The sequence below is a fragment of the Pelophylax lessonae genome (genome assembly GCF_965119305.1).
Source record: "Pelophylax lessonae genome assembly, chromosome: 1".
Lineage (NCBI taxonomy): Eukaryota > Metazoa > Chordata > Amphibia > Anura > Ranidae > Pelophylax > Pelophylax lessonae.
In genome coordinates, this window is record NC_138768.1 from 146771866 (window position 1) to 146792443 (window position 20578).

At 39.3% G+C, this 20578-nt stretch overlaps 1 protein-coding gene across 3 annotated transcripts in view; it reads left to right on the forward strand.

The window, feature by feature from the left end:
* The window catches only part of VCAN (versican), a 137607-nt gene that overhangs the window by 59548 nt on the left and 57481 nt on the right, over positions 1–20578 (forward strand). For all 3 annotated transcript variants that reach the window (XM_082265379.1, XM_082265380.1, XM_082265381.1), the window contains exon 7: positions 4789–7110. In XM_082265379.1, coding sequence (XP_082121505.1) covers positions 4789–7110 — 2322 coding nt within the window. The remainder of the gene's footprint in view (positions 1–4788; positions 7111–20578) is intronic.

Below are 20578 nucleotides of genomic sequence, written 5' to 3' on the forward strand. Positions count from 1 at the left end.
AGCACACATCATTTTTCAATGAATGTCTGTCTCTAGGTCACTAAGTCCTGTAGTCCTGTTTTAGAAATTGATTGGATATGGTGAATTAGGATTAGCAAGTTAAATGTGCATTCTGGGGGATACAAACACATCCAGGTGTGGTGTTGCAGCAAGGTGCATGACACATACAAAGAATTTTTGTATTGTTGTTTCTATATGTGACACTGGCACATATTTTCAGTAGACAACATCCCAGTGTTGTAAGAGTTGCCTGTCTGGTCCATCAATGGTCATGTGGGCTGCTTTTGAAGGAAGAGAACAGTATGAGGAATCCTCTATATTAGGCTTCAAAACACCACTTTGATACAATAGATAAAGAAAATCACTGTATGCTATCTGCATGCATGAAAGGGTAAAAAGTATGCATAGAACTAGGGATGGGCTCTGTGCAGGCTGCCTTTAGCCAATCATGGCTCAGGGGCTTAGTCCACACCTTGCACTATATAAGGCTGCTACTTACATGGCAGCCATATATAGTGTGTTACAATAGAGATTAGGCAGGTAGTTAGTGGATAGTGTGTTGAGTCAATTTAGTGCTGTCAGTGTTGTGTAAAGGCATACTCCACTTTTAAATTGCATAGATATGTTGTAGTCCTGGGTCCCCTCTTGGTGCTCCCCAAGTTTTGTGTTCCTGTCACTTATAGATCGGGAGCAGTGCCATGTCAAGCTGACCAATATTTCCCATAGATGCCAATGTTAAACACAGGGAGCTGTGCCATGTCAAGCTGACCAATATTTCCCATAGACGTCAATGAGCACTGAAAGCTAAAAATTGGTATAGGTAGGAAGGGGGTGAAAGTGCCCTGTATTTAAGTGATTAAGGGGAACCCTATGACAGAATAAAAAAAAATGGCATGGGGTCCCACCCAAAATCTATACCAGGCCCATTGAGTCTGGTATAGATTTTAAGGGGAACTCCATGCCAAAATTAAAAAAAAGGCGTGGGGTACCCCCCAATATCCATAACAGGCCCTTTGGGTCTGGTACAGATTTTAAGGGGTACTCCACGCCATTTTTAAAAAAAAATGGTATGGTGTCCCCCCAAAATCCATACCAGACCCTTATCGGAGCATGCAGCCTGGCAGGCCAGGAAAGGGGGGAACGAGCAAGCACTCCCCCCCCCCCCGAACCATTCCAGTCGGCTTGCCCTCAGCATGGAGGAAAAGGGCCTCTTCCTGACAACCCTGGGCTTCAGGTGGGGGGCTTAGAGGAATCTGGATGCCCCCTTTAACAGGGGGGTCCCAGATCCTGCCCTCACCATGTGAATGGGTATCCGGGTACATAGTACCCCAACCCATTCACCAAAAAAGTGTAAAAAAGTGAAAACCACAGAACACAGCTTTTGACAAGTCCTTTATTAAAAAGAAATAAAAATAGTGTCCCTTAATGTAAATCCATTGTCAATAATGACCCTGGCCAGGCCAGAAAAATAGAAAGAAAAATTCAAATATGCTTCGGCTCTTCAGAGGCTAACCACCGTAATGCCGCTCTCCAGCTTTGACAGCTCTTTTATAGGCAAGGAGCAGGGCCACCCGGGTACATCACTGGTGGCACCGCCCCCTTCTGACATCTCATGACGTCATGTGACCTCAGAAGGGAGTGGCGCCACCAGGTAAGAATTAATCCTCACTCACTGTATCCAAAACGAAAGCATAGAAAAGATGATCATAGCAGAGAGGCATTACTTGGACTTTAAGGGCTCAATCAACCAGATATACGCATATTTTCTCCATGAAAGAAAGGTTCTTGCTGGCAAAGCTAGAATATCCTGTGTAAAATATGCACTTAAAGGGCTTTTGTTTATGTTGGAATGCAAGGAAAATCTGCAGATCTGCGCATCTGTGTTCTATTCTTTTTGTGCACAGCTAAGCGCAGCACACATGTTCATCTGTAGGTGCAGCTGTAAGTATTGGCTAATTGATTGCTATAGTACTACATTTGGATGCATATAAAACTATCTGTTATATGCATCTAAAGGCAGAACTTTTTATGCCCGTATTCATGAGCTATAAGAATCCAAAACGTGTGCTCCTACTTCACGTGAAACAAATATATCTGACCAGTTGCTGGCTTAGAACACATGTTTTCAAGACACCACTGTAGGTAACATTACATACATACTCTTATCTACATACAATCACCTGAAAATAATTGAAATACATTTTGGTGATTCTTTCCAGTAAAAGGAATATATCTTCTCACAGCAAAGGAATTTACTGTATACAATGTTTTATATGAGTAATTGAGTCAAGAATAATGTTATTAGTGAAGATCAGTGCAACAGATTAAAATGTCAGCTTTCACTCATAACTGACCAGTTCTAAGATAAATCAAGGCACTTAAGTTCCTTTGAAGTCATAGTGATGGTGGCACACCCTCATACTTTGCTGCCTTGTAATCTCAGAGTGACATCACACACATCTGGATTTCAGCAGGGAAACACTGACTAAAAAGGTACATGGTGACGAGTCATGCAGGTTTAAATAGATCATTCAAATGATTTATTAATACACTCGGCATGTAACAGAAATTTCAATGAAAAGGCATTGATAATGTTTATGGAAACCATCTGCAATAGTCCTTATCAGTTTTTTTATAGGTAAAAAAAGCAAAAGTATTGTCACTAGTCATTAAAAGATACCACCCAGATATTACTTTGCTAATACTGAACATTACTTGTTTGCTTCTTGATCGGAATTACAATACTATTTTTTAAGCAGGTGGTGCTCCAGATAGTCTCTGGAAATACAATTCCTGGTCTCTGTAAAACTGTTATGGATTTCCCTTTACTTCCTTAAATTCCCCTTTAATATCATTTTACTTCAAAACAAATTTTTTTGCAAATGTTGGTCATTTGTATTAGTGTATAGGAGAAGAAATATGCATAGATACATTAAAATATGTACATTTTTGCCCCACATTTTCCACTACATCTGGACAGCCAGAATCTTACAAAGACCGAAGCCGGACAAAGATGATGCAATCTTCTTTCCTGCAACCACAGGTTGCAAGAAAGAAAATCACTTTTTTCCCCCCAGCAATATGTTAATGGAGGAATCGCTCTTGTGGAGCTATTGTGTTCTCCAGGTGGGGGGGTTGTTGGGAATTTGCCAGGGAAGCCATCTCTGCCGGGAGAATACAAGGATTATTGCTAGCAGCTATAGCCACTGGCAATAGTTAAATGTAGAAATCCAGCATGCTGGTTATACCCAAGTTGGTCGATGGATTGACTTGGGTATATTCAGCCTGGTCATAGATGGTACAAATCTCATCCAGTCCCTGCTGAACCAGCCAAGATTCTAACTATCTATGACTGGCTTTAGTGTGAGGTGTGGAATGTAAAAGTGAGTTTAATTTGAACCTACTACATACAATCTATTGATACTTTGTTCTTCTAATTTTGGGGTATGTTACTATATAAAGATTATATAGGGTCGGTTAGCAGTAGAATCGCAGTGCGTTCCTGTGTGATTCCTATGCATTACCCTGCAGTGTGATTTGGCAGCCCATTCATTTGAATGGGTTGCAAATTGCATCGGTCTGCGCAAAAAGTAGTAGTGCATGCACTACTTTTAAAAAATGAGTTGCCTCAAATTGCATGGTACTGTAATGCTATGCAATCTGGTGTCTGAAAACGCACTGCGATTGTGACCCTTGTTTGGTGTGCAGTTACAAATATAATGGCACCTGCGGCAGATAGCAAAGACAGTACATTTTTAATGTGCATTAAGTATGCATCTTAAACGAGTTTGCTTCAGGGTTGGAGTTATAATTAGCATGTCTGGGTATTGTGATTAGGTGTAGCATAAAATTTGGGGTTCTGCAAATAAGACAAAAATCATCTGAACTTGCAAAGGGTTTCTCTAGGCCCCATTACTAGTTCAATGAAGAGGCTAGTGCTGTGGTTGTAACTGAGGAAAGCACTGCATCTCTACAAGACATATTTAAAATGACCATTATTGCTGATATAGCTGTCACTTTTAACGTTTACCCGGTTAGCACCTGGCATGATTCCACCATGGGCTAAAGTATTGCATGATATTTTGCTGTTTTATGTTTTTTATGAATTCGATCATTTTGCACTTACCACTTTGCTTTTTTATACTCCTGCACTGTTGTGAATGAGGCCATACGTATCAGGATTGTAATAGACGGCTTTTAACAAACAACACATTACATACAGTAACTAAAACTTTATTTTGCCTCAATGTCTCTTCAAACTCTCTTTCTAAAATATAATTGTATGCTTTTTGATTGTATATCAAACTAGCATTTTCTTACCCAGTGTACTGCTGGTGAATTGTATGTTAAGCTGGAACCTGAAATAACATCCAAAACATTTATGGTACAACTAATTTATGGTATGTTGTGAAAATAACCTAACACAGATAGACTTAAAAACATGATCAGTCTACCTTTAGACGGCACAGGTAATTACCACATGATTCGAGACACTTTACAAGAACAGGAAATTGCTGTTTAAAATGAAAAAATGCAGTATAAAAGTATAAATGTTTGGCAATAATTTCTGAGAATAAGGAAACCATTGAATATTGTATATTTTTGGAGTAATATTTTGGCAAAAAGCCTTTACAAGCTACTGAAACAACATCGTAAAATACAACTTTATTTCGCATTTATTGTAACAGGTTCCACATATTTTTAAATAAAAATAGTTGACTGGAAAATAATGCACACTAAGTACAATTTTGATTATGTTTTAATTAAGTTCTTGTTTTAACTTTGCAGATAAAAAAAATATCACTGAATCTGTCTCAGTTAAATTGGTATTTCCGACCGAAGCCGTGACTCAAAGCATCCTGAGAAAGGTGGAAATACAGCCAGTTAAGGTTACTCCAAAACCAAGTGTTTCTACAACACCACCAGCTGTGAAGAAAGCTGAAGTTCAGTCTACTGTACAATCTAGAGTTGTGGAAGATACTCATAGCAAACCATCAGAGCCTTCTGAAAGATCCCCAACATTGTTAGAAAAAGAACAAACTACAGCTACTCCATTGGCCACCGTTAAAGAACAGACCGAGGGTCAGCGGGAACAAGTGGCCACTTCACCTTCAAAGCCCACTGATGAAGACTCATCTCTTCCTCCAGATACACCAGAACCCCCTCATCTTGAAGCTATAAGTATTCAACCAGGTGCTGAAAAAGATCTAGATCAAGAACCATATGCTTCTACTGACACAGCCCATGTAGAAACACCTGAAATATCAACTTATTCCCCGAAAGATCTTACCTCCCAGCTTTCCCATGAAACAATGGAAGCCAAAAGTGCAGAAAGTTTTTCAACAGTTATTATACCAGACTTTACAGATGCTACATCTACTCCAGAGGTGACGACTGAAGGTTTTGCATGTAACACTAGGCCAGGGGAAATATCTGAGCAGGCTGCTGTGACAACTAGTGAGCCACTCACACCAAAAGATCCAGAATCTTTCAGTGTACAGACCAAGCTGGAGGTATTCACAGTATTTAAACCTGACACCAGCACCCTATCTGCACTAGATGCAGTTACAGAAACAATCAAAACATCCACAGCTGTTGATACAGTTGCAGAAGTCATTGATGAAGAAGAAGACACATTGCCAAAGACGTCTGATGCTACTATCAGTGAACCCGTAGAAGAAGCCGAATTGCCCTCTGAAGGAGAGGAATCAACTGGTACAGTTGTCACTGTAGATGAGCAGGCACAGGCAACTAGCCTACCCATAGAAGAAAGTATTTTTACAAAAAAAATTGAAATTCCATCATCAGTTGAAACAGTTTCTACTTTGGTGCCAGATCAGCCAGAATCCATTGATCTAACAACAAGATCACCATTGCCAAGGAAGTATGATGTGACAGATGAAGTTTTGACAAGTACAGTTTACCCATCTGATAAAACAGAAGGCTCAGGAATGCTTGAAGAAGATGTGCTGACTAAAGGGACAGATAAAACAGAAGAACAGTTTTCATCAGCTACCCAAGCAACATTTGAAAAAACCCCAGAGTATGGTACTGCATCACCAAAAGACGTTCCAACTGTTTTGACTGAAACTGCATCAGCACAGGAAAGCCAAACAGCAGAGATTCCAGCTGTCAAACCGGAACTAGTGGCTACACCAAAAGCATCTGTTACTTTCACAGAAATTGTATCCCCTCAGCCAACAGATTCTGTTTTTGAAGGAAGCGGTGTAGAGGAAGATAAAAAAACGGAGCAAATTGTAACAGCTGAGGGCCAGCAAACTACAGTAAGCACACAGATTGCAATCACTGCTATTCCCACTGAGAAACTGGATAAAGATAAACCAGAAAGCACAACTTCTCAAGATGGGCCTAAATATGTTGCAGGGACTGATTTACCAACTACAGATGTGACAGAGGAACAGGTGCTTCAAACAACTGCTGCTCCTAAAGTTCAAGAAAGTGTAACAGCTATCCAGGAGGAGATTACATCAGCCTCTCTACCTATTTCTTCTGCAGAGGTGGACAGTGAAACTGAAAAAACCTTTACAGAGGTTCAACCAGATAGTAAGGTTACATCAGAAGTAGAGGAAAAATCTGTAGGAGGTATAGGGACAACAGAAGGTCCACCCAGTCCTCAGCCTGCCTTGTCTTCATCAGAAACCCCTGCTGCCATTACAGATCAACCTAGAGATGTCACTGAAGGTTCTGGAGAAGATATTATTGTTCCATCATCTGCTGTGACTGATAAAGCTACAACTACACCACTAAAAGAGATCATAAAACCTAGGACATTCCTCCCATCACTTAGCACTGAGAAGCCAATCATTTTGATTGATGGGGAGCCTGATGAGGAGACAAGTATAGGAACAATAGTGATTGGTGAATCTGTTGCTCCTATAAAGACCACAACTGAATCTGATCTGACAAGTAAAAAGCCAGTAGCAGAAATTGATACAGAATATATCACCAGTGGAGGTTCAGAAGAACAAACAAAAGAACCGCCTTGTGATGACACCACTGGTACAGCTCCAACTGGGTCTACTGAAGAAGGTGATCAGCAGATGCAATCTATCAATGTCATCATCGTCAATGTTCCTGAAAATGGAACAGGTATGTCTTCTATTCTCTTCTTATGTTTTGTCATTTTATGACCAGATGTGTTGGTTTATGTTTTTGATATTGCGAGGGAAAATTAGTTCATTAAATGTAATTTATTTTTCCTGCCTGTCAAAGGAATAGAGAGAGCATTTGCTTTTTGTTCAGTAGGCTGATATTCATACAAAGTATCCACCATCACAACCAGTTTGTTTTTTTGGATTTCACTTTACATGTTTAATACACACTTCTTTTTTTAAATTAAAGTCGAACTACAGTATTTATTCAATATGTACAAGTTTATCACTTAAAAATTGTAACTTTGCATTCCTACTTATGAAGTTTTCATTCTTTTAACTGTTAGGGTTATGCGCAGAAGTTAAATGTTTGCTCCTGTGTGACCATTACTCCTCTTCTATATGTCATAGCTGAAAGATGAAACGTGCAGCCAGCTTTCCCTGCCATGTATAAGTAGTGGTGTCAGTCAGTTATGGCTCGTTTCCACTGAGCTTTCTGGTACAGTTTGGTTCGGTACGCTATTTATGCCGTTTCCATTATGAATGGTACCCTAATTCCGAACCGTACCGTACCACTTTTTGGTACCCTTTCGTTGGGGTACCAAGCACATTAGTACCGTACCAACAGGGTGGAGCTACACTCTGCAGAACTTTAATTGGTTGACAAAGAATCGTCTATCACAGCTTTCCTGCTACACCACGCCTATCATGAAAGGGTACTATTGGCAGTGGAAACGCAATGTGTACCGTTCTGAACCGTACCATACTGAACCGAACCGTACCGTACCACTCAGTGGAAACGAGGCTTTAGTATGATGTAGTGGAGTGAAGTAGACATTGAGCTTTAAGCTGGATACACACTATCTAACTTTTGTGGTTAGATTTCCTTCAGATTTACCTTTTCTATGTAGTTCAAGGGCCGGGCAGATTGCATACAAATTGAAAGTGTTTAGGTTTGACCTCATATTATATTGTTTTGGTAAGTCTAAAGGAAAAAGTCTTCAGAAAATCTTATAGTGTGTATGGCCCATAAGTCTGTGAGGATTTCAGGTTTATATTTACATATTACTGCTTTCCTTTTGCAAGACACGTAAATTAAAAATGTGATAAATTGCTGTTTTTTCTTATTTGAAAAGCTCTTTATTTGAATATAATACCCTGTTTGTCTAATTAGACTGGAGTTTGCTTTGCCCCAACATTACTTAAGTTTGGGATGCTATTAATTATAAGAAGTCAGGTTCTGAAACAAGTATGAAAGAACACCTCTGTGAATGTGCGCCTGTTCTCGGTCTCTAGAAATTGCATTTTTTGATGTGTACATTTAGGCTCCGTTCACATGTAGGCGTTTTGGGGCGTTTTTGGGGCGTTTTTCTGCTCTAGGATCAGCTCTCAAAACGCCCAACAAGACAAATCCTATTCATTTCAATGGCCCCTGTTCACATCTGAGCGTTTTGAAGCTGTATACAAAACGCCCAACGCTCAAAAAAGTACATGAGCTTCTTTTTGGGCAGATTACAGGCGTTTTCCATTGATCTCTATTGAATCTAAAAACGCCTGCACAAAAATCGCGGTAAAAATCGCGGTAAAATCGCGGTAAAAAACGCCGCAAAAATCGCGGTAAAATCGCGGTAAAAAACGCGCGAAAAACGCTACGCTCAGGTGTGAATGTAGCCTTAAGGTCTCGGTGTAAGAGCATGATTAAGGCAGTGGATGCAGGTGCATGTATTAATAAGGAAAAGAAATGACACAAGTGTTCCAGTGTGACAGGAACAGGTCTAATGCAGGTGTAAAAATTAATTTAAAAATGTGCACAATACAGCTAGGCTCTATTAGAGAGCATCTTCTAATGTATCATCCACCTATATTGCTACAGATATCAATGCATATTAACCAGTTCTTGACCGGAAGGATTTGCCCCCTTAATGACCAGGCCATTTTTGTGCTTTGGCACTGCGTTAATTTGACGGAAAATTGCGCTGTCATGTGGCACTGTACTGAAATAAAATAGATGTCCTTTTTTCCCCACAAATAGAGCTTTCTTTTGGTGGTATTTGATCACCTCTGCCATTTTTATTTTTTGCGCTATAAACAAAAAAAGACCGACAATTCTGAAAAAGAAAAAACAATATTTTTCACTTTCTGCTATATAACATTCCCCCCACCAAACAAATTTTAAAATCAAAAAGTTTCATCCTTTTAGGCCAATTTATTTTTATTATTATTTATTATGCTGCATATTTTTGGCAAACAAAATCACAATAAGCGTATTTTGATTGGTTTGCACAAAAGTTATTGCGTCTACAAACTAGGGGAAATTTTTATTTATTTATTTTTTTAATAGTAATGGCGACTATCTGCGTTTTTTTGCGGGACCGCGGCATTGCGGCTGACAGATCAGGCCCCTAACTGACATTTTTGATACTTTTGGGGGGGGGGGGGGACCAGTGACATTGTTACAGTAATCAGTTCTAAAAATATGCACTGTTACTGTAATTATGACACTGGCAGGGAAGGGGTTAACCTAGGGGTGATCAAAGGGTTATTTGTGAGCCTAGAGGAGTGTTTTTTAACTGTGGGGGGAGGGACTTGTGAAATGATCATAGAGACCTGCGATCCTATATAGAAGGATCACAGGTGCTCTCTAATCATTTCAGAGTGAAGAACGGTCTACTGTGTTTACAACAGCCTACTGTCCTTCTCTCTCAGCGGGGAGCGATCACTGGTGCTTGGTGGCAATCGCGGCCATTGGTCCTGTGGATCGGCATCCCTGCTGCCTAGTGGGTGTGCTAGCGCACGGTCAGCGGGGCGCGCTCGTCCTCCAGGATCACTCACACGACCGACGTACCCCTACATCATTTTGCGCAGCCGAGCCAGCCTGCCGCAGTAAAACTGCGGCGGCTGGTCAGCAAGTGGTTAAAGCAACATTAAGCCCAAAACCAAAAATGTATTATATTGCAGCTTACAAATCCTTAGATGTTGTGGCTACATTTGTAATCTTTTAGGCTTTTTTCCCCCATGTTTTCACCTGGTGATCTGGTCAGTAACACACCTCCTGTATTAGAGTGCCCCCACTATGGATGAAGGGGAACAGGGGGCAGACAGCAGCATTATCAATCTGGGGAGAGGGTAGTGTTAAATGTACTAGCAGATTTAAATTCACTAACAAATTGAAGCCAAACTCCAGCTCACACTTTATAATCACTTACAGCAAACAGTTTTTTATCCTTTTGGTTTAAAGGTTTTACATAAATAAAAGCTGATCATTGTAAGCACCACCACCTGTTTTGAAAGTTTAGTCCAATCCCTGTAAACTGATACATTTGGAAGGCAGCTTGTTTTTCTGTTTCTGTTGTTGAAAAACAACAGACTTACTGGCTGGATCACCAGATGAAAATAGAAGAAAAAAACCTAAAAAAGAAAGCGAATGCAGACATCACATCGAATAAATGGTATTCTGCAATACATTACATGTTTGCTTTTGAGTTTAATACTGCTTTGAAGTGGGAGTAAACCCTCATGCATAATTTGTACCTATAGGTAAGCCTATAATAAATCTTACCTTTAGGTACTTACCTATAGGTAATAATAGGTCTTATTAATAAGTCCTATCTATAGGTACTGTAAACCTGCACTGTTTAGGAGATATTTACTGTACATAGTGCCGTTTACATCACCGGTGCATGTGCTCTGAAGAAATGGAGACCGGGGCCATACCTTCAGAGTCCTGTGCCATAAACGGCGGCTCCTGCGCGCTTGCGTGGAAGTGTCATCATTGCGGCTCTAGCCGCTCACACAGCCAGAGTCTGTGTACCCGGAAGAAAGACTGGCTGAAGATGAAAGCCTTGTCAGGGGTGACAGCTCATCCCTAGAAGGGCTTCGTTCTAAGGTATGTTTCACATAATGTGCTGGTATGCAATGCATACTAACACATCATGGCTTTATCTTGCAGGTTGCAGAAAAAAACCACACACAGCAGTTTACTATCACTTTAATGATACTTTGGCTGTTCATATATTATATATTTTTCTTGTACAATTTTTCTTTAGATTTACCAAAAGCATATAATATGAGGTCAATTATAAACACTTTTAATTTTTATGCAATCAGGCAGGCCCTTGCAGTACATTGTTGAAGGTAAATCTAAAGCAAATTGAATAAGTAAATTGTATCATGTATGGCCATCCTTTTTTAGTTAATATAAGTGAAAAATTATTATAAATGTATTGCCTTTTGTAAGTCTTAAACACTAGTTTGACCAGTTAACAGAGTTCGAGTAGTAGTTTGTTGCTGCTTTAGAAAAAAACTGAATACAAACCAAAGGTGGGACATCTCGAATGCTGGCCTGGGAATGGATGGAGGAATGTTATAAGATAACTCTGGTCTCTGACAACATATTAAACATCTATGGATGTGTCAGCTATGACTGAGTTGATTTTGAGAAGTACTTACAGTACATATAGAATTATACAATAGATGCTGTCTGCATGTGCTGTTAGACACTGAAGATCAATTTTATGGTTGGATGAGATACAGGAAAGTCTTCTAGACAAATACACCCTCATCCATGGGCCCCGGTTTGGCCAGACTGGTTACTGTGATGGTAGTTTACGGACTAATTCATAGATATAGTATACTATTTATATCTATGCCAGAGTGCAGAAGGCACTCATTAGACTTTGGTAGGTGGAAACTTAAACTAAATAGTTGAGCAGGAGTTTTATTGGGTCACTGCTCCCCTCTTTAAGGGCTCTTTCACACGGTCTGCCTCCGTAGGCGGATCCGTGTTGCTCAGCGGGGATCGATCCGGGCGGATGACAGCTCCGTCTCTGCTTGCATAGTGGTGAGGGAGGTGTCTCAGCCCCCGCTGCCCTCTATGGGGGATCGGATGAGAGCGGACCGCTTGTCCGCTCTCATCAGATCCGATCCGATCCGATTACTGAACGGATGGAAAAATAGGGTTTCCATCCTTCCAGATTTCAAGCACAGGATTGGATGCGGATGGCAGCGGGTGTCAGCGGAGGTGTCTCCGCTGACACCCGCTGCCCCATAGAGCTGCATGGAGGATCCGATCAGATCCGCCTAAAAAACTGACAGGCGGATCTGATCGGATCGCCCGTGTGAAAGAGCCCTAAAGCTTTGGAAATGTTGTTATTATGTATTTAATATAACAACATCTGTAAGGCAGTGCCTTCACTGTCAAGTCAAGCCTCAAACTTAGAGAACAGTAATAACATTTTCCTTGTTTTCTTTTCCTCATCTGTTCGCCTTAACCACTTTACCACCGGAGGATTTTGCTGTCTTCCGTCCAGGCCACTTTTTGTGATTCGGAGCTGTGCGACTTCAACTGACAATTGCGCGGTCGTGCGACGCCGTACCCAAACGAAATTTACGTCCTTTTTTTCCCACAAACAGAGCTTTCTTTTGGTGGTATTTGATCACCTGTGCGATTTTTACTTTTTGCGCTATAAACAAAAAAAGAGCGTTTATTTTGAAAAAATAACAATATTTTTAACATTTTTTTATATGAAATTCCCCCCAAAAAAGATGTAAAAACCAATTTTTTAAAAAATTTTTGGCCAATTTGTTTTATGCTACATATGTTTGGTAAAAAAAATCGCAATAAGCGTATTTTGATTGGTTTGCGCAAAAGTTATTGCGTTTACTAACAAAGGGAAAGATTTCTGTCATTTTTGGTGTTTTTTTTTAACGCGTAATGGCGGCGATCTGCGATTTTTTTTGCGGGACTGCGACATTGCGGCGGACAGACCGGACCCCTGACTGACATTTTTGACACTTTTGGGGGTACCAGTGACATTACTGCAGTAATCAGTGCTATAAATATGCACTGTTACTGTAAAAATGACACTGGCAGGGAAGGGGTTAATTTTATTGGAGAGGGAGGAGTTAATGTATGCCTGGTGCTTACTGACGTGTAGGGGGGGAGGTGACTGTGTGAGTCATGGACAGATCGGATGTCCAGCTATGCTGAACAGTCCGATCTGTCACTCCCTGTCACTATGGAGATCCGCCCGCTGTGTTTACACACAGCGGGCGGATCTCCAGACTCGATCCCCGACGATCGGGTAAGAGCAGCGGCGATCGCCGCTGCTCCTCCCCTGGCCCGACTCCCGCTGTGAATGAAAACAGCGGGAGCGAGCCTCCGGCGGCGCGCAAGCGCCGCCCAGAAGGGGGAGTGTCCAATCAAGTTAATACTACGTGACTGGACGATAACGAACCACTCTGCCGCAGTAGTATTACTGTGAGCGGTTGTAGAGTGGTTAAAAATCATACTGTTTGGCTAAATGCAGCAAGATAACTTAAGGGGTACAAAGGAGTTGTAAGAACACCCGTGGCTCTTTTTAGAATTTCAACCATCTCTTCTTTCTTTTGTTTATAGTTGATATATATCACTAGCATATAAAACAGACCCCATGCTGCCACCAATAGTTCATTGTAGGTGTAACTTTTACAATGACCCTAAACATATAGCCAGAGCTACAATGGAATGGTTTAGATCAAAGCATATTCATGTGTTAGAATGGCCCAGTCAAAGTCCAGACCTAAATCCGATAGAGAATCTGTGGAAAGACTTAAAAATTGCTGTTCACAGATGCTTTCCATCCAATCTGACAGAGCTTAGGCTATTTTGCAAAGAAGAATGGGCAGAAATCTCACTCTCTAGATGTGCAAAGCTGGTAGAGACATACCAGAAAAAAATTGCAGCTGTAATTGCAGCGAAAGGTGGTTCTACAAAGTATTGACTCAGGGGGGCTGAATACAAATGCATGTCATGCCTTTCAGATATTTATTTTTATATTATTTATATATAATTTTCCTTCCACTTCACAATTATGTGCTACTTTGTGTTGGTCTATCACATAAAATCCCAATAAAATACATTTACATTTTTGGTTGTAACATGACAAAATGTGAAACATTTCAAGGGATCTGAATACTTTTTCAAGGCACTGCAATTAATGTCTAATATGCAAAGCAAAATCCCCCATCTATCCATGTCTCAATGCTTTATTTTGTTAAAAAACACTTTGAAACACTTTGAAAAAATGTCCATGAAGGCAACTGGGATGTGTGACATAATTTTTGCCTAGGCCAGCAACAAGGAATCAACTGAAGAAATTAAAAAGCTTAAAACAAGTAAACATATTTTCCTATCTATTTACTAATGCTAGTAGCAAAAGCATTACAATAGTTAATGTTGATTGATATAGTTTAGTTCCACTTTACATAATCACAAGACACAAGGGACAAAGCTTGTAAAAAGGGCATTGTCCTTTTTGTACACCTAGAGCAGTATGGTGGCTTGTTACTTTCCCTTTTACATGACTCATATTTGCGCTACAGTTCTATCTATCTATCTATCTATCTATCTATCTATCTATCTATCTATCTATCTATCTATCTATCTATCTATCTATCTATCTATCTATCTATCTATCTATCTATCTATCTATCTATCTATCTATCTATCTATCCATCCATCCATCCATCCATCTATCTATCTATCTATCTATCTATCTATCTATCTATCTATCTATCTATCTATCTATCTATCTATCTATCTATCTATCTATCTATCTATCTATCTATCTATCTATCTATCTATCTATCTATCTATCTATCTATCTATCTATCTATCTATCTATCTATCTATTCTGTCTGTCTGTCTGTCTGTCTGTCTGTCTGTCTATCTATCTATCTATCTATCTATCTATCTATCTATCTATCGATCGATCGATCTATCTATGAGTTTTAATAATTGGGTGTCAGTTAAGACTCGCTCATTCTACTAGGGATTTTAGCATCGTCCCACAGAATTACTACTAAGCAGAGTACTGATGCTTCATGTTGGTGCTTACACAGGCTTTAGACCCATGGCTCCAACAGAGAAATGGAACAACAGGTGAATAGAAAGAAGATGAGAATCATCTGAGGGTTGAGTAAGCTTTCAAAATAAACCTATTGCTTTGTCCAGAAAAGGCAAAGTGCCAGAGTCCCTTAAGCTAGAACCAATAGTGTTTCAGGTGATTGTAACCGTATTAGTGCACTTGCAACAAGAACAATTGAGTACTGTCTGTGATACTTTTTTTCATTTGCACTAACATCCAAACGATCCGATCCATTTTCCTGTGCCAAATAGTGGCCAAATGTCCCAATAAATTAATACAAAAGAAAACTACCTTAAGAAAGGTAAAGCAAAGCCCCAGTGAAACAACAACCATTTTATACCTCACTTTTATGACCCCTTCGTGACTTTTTTCATGGAAAAGAGGTCAATCTACATACTGCCAGTTGTGGTGGGACTAAAAAATTCAGGAAGCATGTTAGGACCTGTAGCCTTACAACAGCTGGAAAGTTGGAGGTAAGCTTCGTATACTATAAAAGATCCTCGAGAGAACATCTGCTAAAAGTCTAGAAAAGAAAGCCGCTGAATGAGTCATCTATTGGTCAGAGTGAGTCATTTTTCAAAGTCTAGCTAAATTTCAAGGGCATTGTAATAGAAACATTAACACCTAGCTTCACTTATTAATTTAAAGGCGATATTAAGCATTAGTAAAGGGAATCCTCAGAGTATTGTGCTGAGCCTTTTAAGTATTTTAGTGGTGTAAAATGTAACCCACTCTAACCATGACAATGTAGAAATAAGGATAATTTCTAAACAATCGCATATATAAATAAATCACAATATGCAGAGGGCTAATGAAGAATCTTAGCATGTCACAACCTTCTGGCACCATATAACTAACATACCTGCCTGCTGTTTGCTTTTGCACTCTGTCTTATTATACGATGCAGGTCACGGACCTCATCTGGTTCTGTAGCTCTCCTTTAAATGTGCCAGAATACTTCATAGAACTACTATATGTCCACTTAAGTATGTGCTGCATTGCAGCCAGTGCATGGAACCACAGCAAGCAGGTATGTTATAGGGGCTGTGGACCACAGTCAGTATCTTGATTAGCCCAATATTTATAGTTAAAAGTGATTTGAGTAGAACAACTTAAATCCTTTTACATGCACAGAACTTATGACATGTGAGCACAGTAATAGTGTGGGAAAGTAAAAATAAAGTAGCTAAACTTATCTTTGACGTTGATTGTAACAGAAAATAAGTTTTCTATGAAGGTAAGAGTAGTCCTCTTCATGGGTGAAATATTACCTAGGACTTACTCCAGACAAGTGCCTATTCACATCTTTGTTAATTATTTAGTTTTTATGCTACAATGTGAAGCAGCATAAACATGCACATGTGCAGAAGAGAACAAGATTGCAGAAAACATACAAAAAAAAGTTAACCTAGACAATGGATACAATTGAGATGGTGCCATCATTCTTCATATTATTCATATACATTTTATATCAGGTGGAAGAACTGAAAATAAAATACTGCAGCAAGAAACATCTCTTCCCCTTTTTTTCATAGATATATACCTTTGAAAAAAGAAAAGAAAGTTGTGAGTCTTGGAAGGGATGGGTTGGCCCTGCAGGGCATGGCCACAAGGTCCCAGAGCGGGCTGTTTTAACCAGATTGAGAGATAAACTGTAGTGGATCCTATATACCACAGAATTTGTCATGCTGATCATTGCAAGTGGCCATTCACTGTTGGGAGCCCATAATGTCTGAGACCCTTTGGATCCATGCAGCCTTAGTTGGAATAGTGGTTTTCCCCCAATGTAGTGAAATCAAGATTTTGGCTGCGTCGAGGAGGTATGGTAATGAACTAGCGTCATCTGGGTTGATTTAATAAAGGCATATAGGCTGTTAACTTTGCAAGGGAATTTGCTTAGTGAACTTAGGCATAGTTTAACTTTACAAAGAATACCTAATCACATGCCAGGGAAAGAAAACATTTTTTGTGCACATCATGTCAAAGTTCCCATTTCCATTCTTTAACGTGTCTGCATTTTTAATTTGTAGTAGTATGTTTTTGATGGTTAGAGCTGGTCAGATAAACTAAAATCAAATGATTTACTTACTTCCTCCAACAAATCTAAGAATTTGGATATTTATTCATCATAAATAATAAGTCTCAGCATCTATCATTTGTTCACTGAAGGTCAGGCAAGCCCTGTTGAAGATTAAAGCTATTGGACACCACGTTCTTATTGTAAATGAAGACCCCCTTCAACATTAGCTAGAAATGGCTTTTTTTTACAAGGCAAACTCCAGCAGTTATAAGGTGTCTACTTTTTATTCTTGTTAGCCATGCTTACATTTAGTAGCAGGGCAGCTAGTAAACCTGTGAAACAACTGCAAAGGTGAAAAAGAGGTTTTACATAACAGTGTTTTGTTACTGGCATACTTCACATAGTCCTGGCGTCTAAGGGATATTTTAAGACTTGTCACTACTGAATTTTACTGACTCACAAAAGAATAGATTTCACTGTGACACTGCATTGGATTTACAGCTTAGAGAGAAAAAAAAAACTTTCATAAAACAGTTTGAATAGACTTCTGTATTCCTCTCTCCCTTTAGCAGTATTGAGACTGCTTAACAAGCTGAATCCTCTTTTATGCGATCAACTATAACCATTCATAATTTAGGGGTTTCATTTAGATGGGTTCCCATATTTTAACTTCTTTTGTAGGCTTCCTTAGATACAAGGATGTGTTGCCGCTATATAGCATACAGTTCTTAGGTAACATACGAAATCCTCCCAGTCTTTTGTTTGTTACCAAGGAGACATCTCAGCGTTTGACACTGCGATTACACACTTGAAGTCCTCTACTCCAGTAGAAATCAGTGCTTTAGAGTCACTATTCCATTACCAATTTAAAATAAATTCAGAGCTTTTGAATAAAGTAAAGTTTTAAGTATTGGAGGACCCACAGGGGTAACCTCTAGGTAATAATGCATAATTTGACTTTCAGGAGCTGTCTATAAAGCTGTCAGTTAAAAATCACAAACAGATTGTTGTGCTTTATCCTAAAGTCTCTGGAGAAGAGACGATTGAGGGGGGATATGATATCAATGTATAAATACTGTACTGGCGATCCTAGCATAAGGAACAAACTATTCAGAGAAAGGAGATACAATAAGACACGTGGCCACTCACTAAAACTTGAGGAAAGGCGGTTTAACCTTAAAGTGCGTAAGGGGTTCTTCACTGTAAGAGCGGTAAGGATGTGGAATTCTCTTCCACAAGCAGTCGTATCAGCGGGGAGCATTGATAGTTTCAAAAAACTATTGGATGGACACCTTAAAGACCACAACATACAGGGGTATACAATGTACGGTTAAAAGCAAAAACACACACACATCATAGGTTGAACTGGATGGACTTATGTCTTTTTTCAACCTCACTAACTATGTAACTATGTAACTATGTAACTATGTAAGTCTAACTCAAATATTAAAGGGAATGTATCATAAGTGCTGATTATTTATTTATTGCTAATATTTGTATAATTAATGCTGACATATCATTTTATGCAGTACACAGATCCATTCACAACAGTTCCTGTCCCTAGAAGGAATTCACAATATGTCACCACTCACTATCGTGCTGATTGGTGTGTTAGAAACTTTGACCCTCCATGGCAATGCAAATCTGCACCTCCCAAACTAAATGCTAATTCAAAGGCACAGAGCCTGAGCATGTTTAGTTTTTCTGTGAGTGCCACTATGGCCCCAGATACCCAATAGGAGGTTCCCTTCTGCTTTCAAATTCCATTATATTGTATACATTTCCTGGCTGTCTACTCAGTCACTAGCTTGTCATAAAGTTCTTTGTCAATCCCTGCCTATCTTTTCCTGCCAAATTACAAAGATTCTTAATTCTTATGCTGCAATATCCAGAATGAAAAATACAAAATCCAGAAACTGGTCACCAAATGACATATAGTGGACAATATTTAAACTCCAGACTTTTTAAACATTTTCCTTTTAACTATTAATGGTTTCATTACATTAGCTCCCTTTTATACTCAGGCATTTCAAGAACTTGTTGTGTGGGTTTTAGAGCTCAGATTTGCCCAGTTGCAAATTAATCAGTTTCCTATTATTACAATTTGCATTCATCTGAATATTTTTTAATATTTCTTAAGGGCCACTAATTTTGCTTTCAAAGACAGATAAACCTTATTCAATGCAGACTGAAAGCTTGGGCTGCATGTATATATTTATATTTATTAATATACAATTTAGGCTACTCATCTAGATGAAATTGTAATTTCAGTCCTTTTTTGACTAGATATGTGGAAATTACACAGAGGAAACCAGACTGAAACCTCAGTGAAAAAATACACTTTATTATAAAACATAAGAGTGACATAAAACATAAATACAGAAACCTATACACAACACATGTGATGAGTGGAAACTAAGTAAATACCCAACTATGTACAGAAAGGGAATCAGGTATATTGAAATCAGGCAGAAGTGAAAAGTAACAGAGAGCAAGACAGGTAAAAACAGGGACCAGAATGGGTAGCAGGTTTAGCATTTACTGGCACACAGGCAAAATACTGAGGCACTTTGTGACTCCTGAGGTGTGGATAAATACCCTTCCAGCAGCCATCATAAGATGGTGAGTAATTGGTGGGACCTGCTTACTGCTGGGAGACAGCTGTTCAAGCCCAGGAAATACGGTGACACCAGTTCTAGTTTCTGACAAAGGGTCAGATGAGGAAGTTATCATATGTCTGTAGACTACCCCAAAATGTGTAGACTCCCCTAGGCTAATAGATTTTGAAAACAATTAACCAAATGGATTGCCTGGTATTTTTCAATAGAGTTTCTATTATTAAGTGCTAAATCTTTAAGTAGAAATAAACCCATCTATCCTTAAACAGCCAAAGAAGTTGCCATCTTAGCCTGCTTGATCTGCAGTTGCCATACTGGGGCACATGTAATCAGCTATGACACTATGACACCTGCAAATTGGTTTGACAGTTTGGTTGAGAGTTAACATAACACTTGTGACTTTAACACTTAGCATTCAAGACACATATTGAATATAACTGTTTTGGCAAGCAGTACAATTTGAGGGTTTAGCTCCACTTTAAGTGCAATAACCCCAACCAATCAGAACTCATCTTGTGCTGGTATAATACCAGGTTGTAGCTTTTTGGACAGTGTAAATATATAAATTCAGCATCACAGAATGATTGTGTGGTGATCACATCTTTTGACTGCTGTATCATGTCGTGGCTAGCCTGGTCAGACTGATCATCATTAGATCTCTCAATTAAAATTGTGTGGGTATTTTGTTTATCTCTTATTAGCGTGAAATTGCATTGGCAGAAGTTTAGAGAAAGTAACAGTAGAGTTATTTCAAGTAATTTTAGGGTCTTTGTGTGAGTAAATCTTATGGCCTTTCATCTTATTTTCCCACAGTAGTGCTAGTGCATTTCATGCTTGACATGCTCCGTTTAGTATTCATGCCCAGGTGAGGACTCCAAGGTAAGCATCACAAAAGCAATTACCACACATCCCTTTCTATAG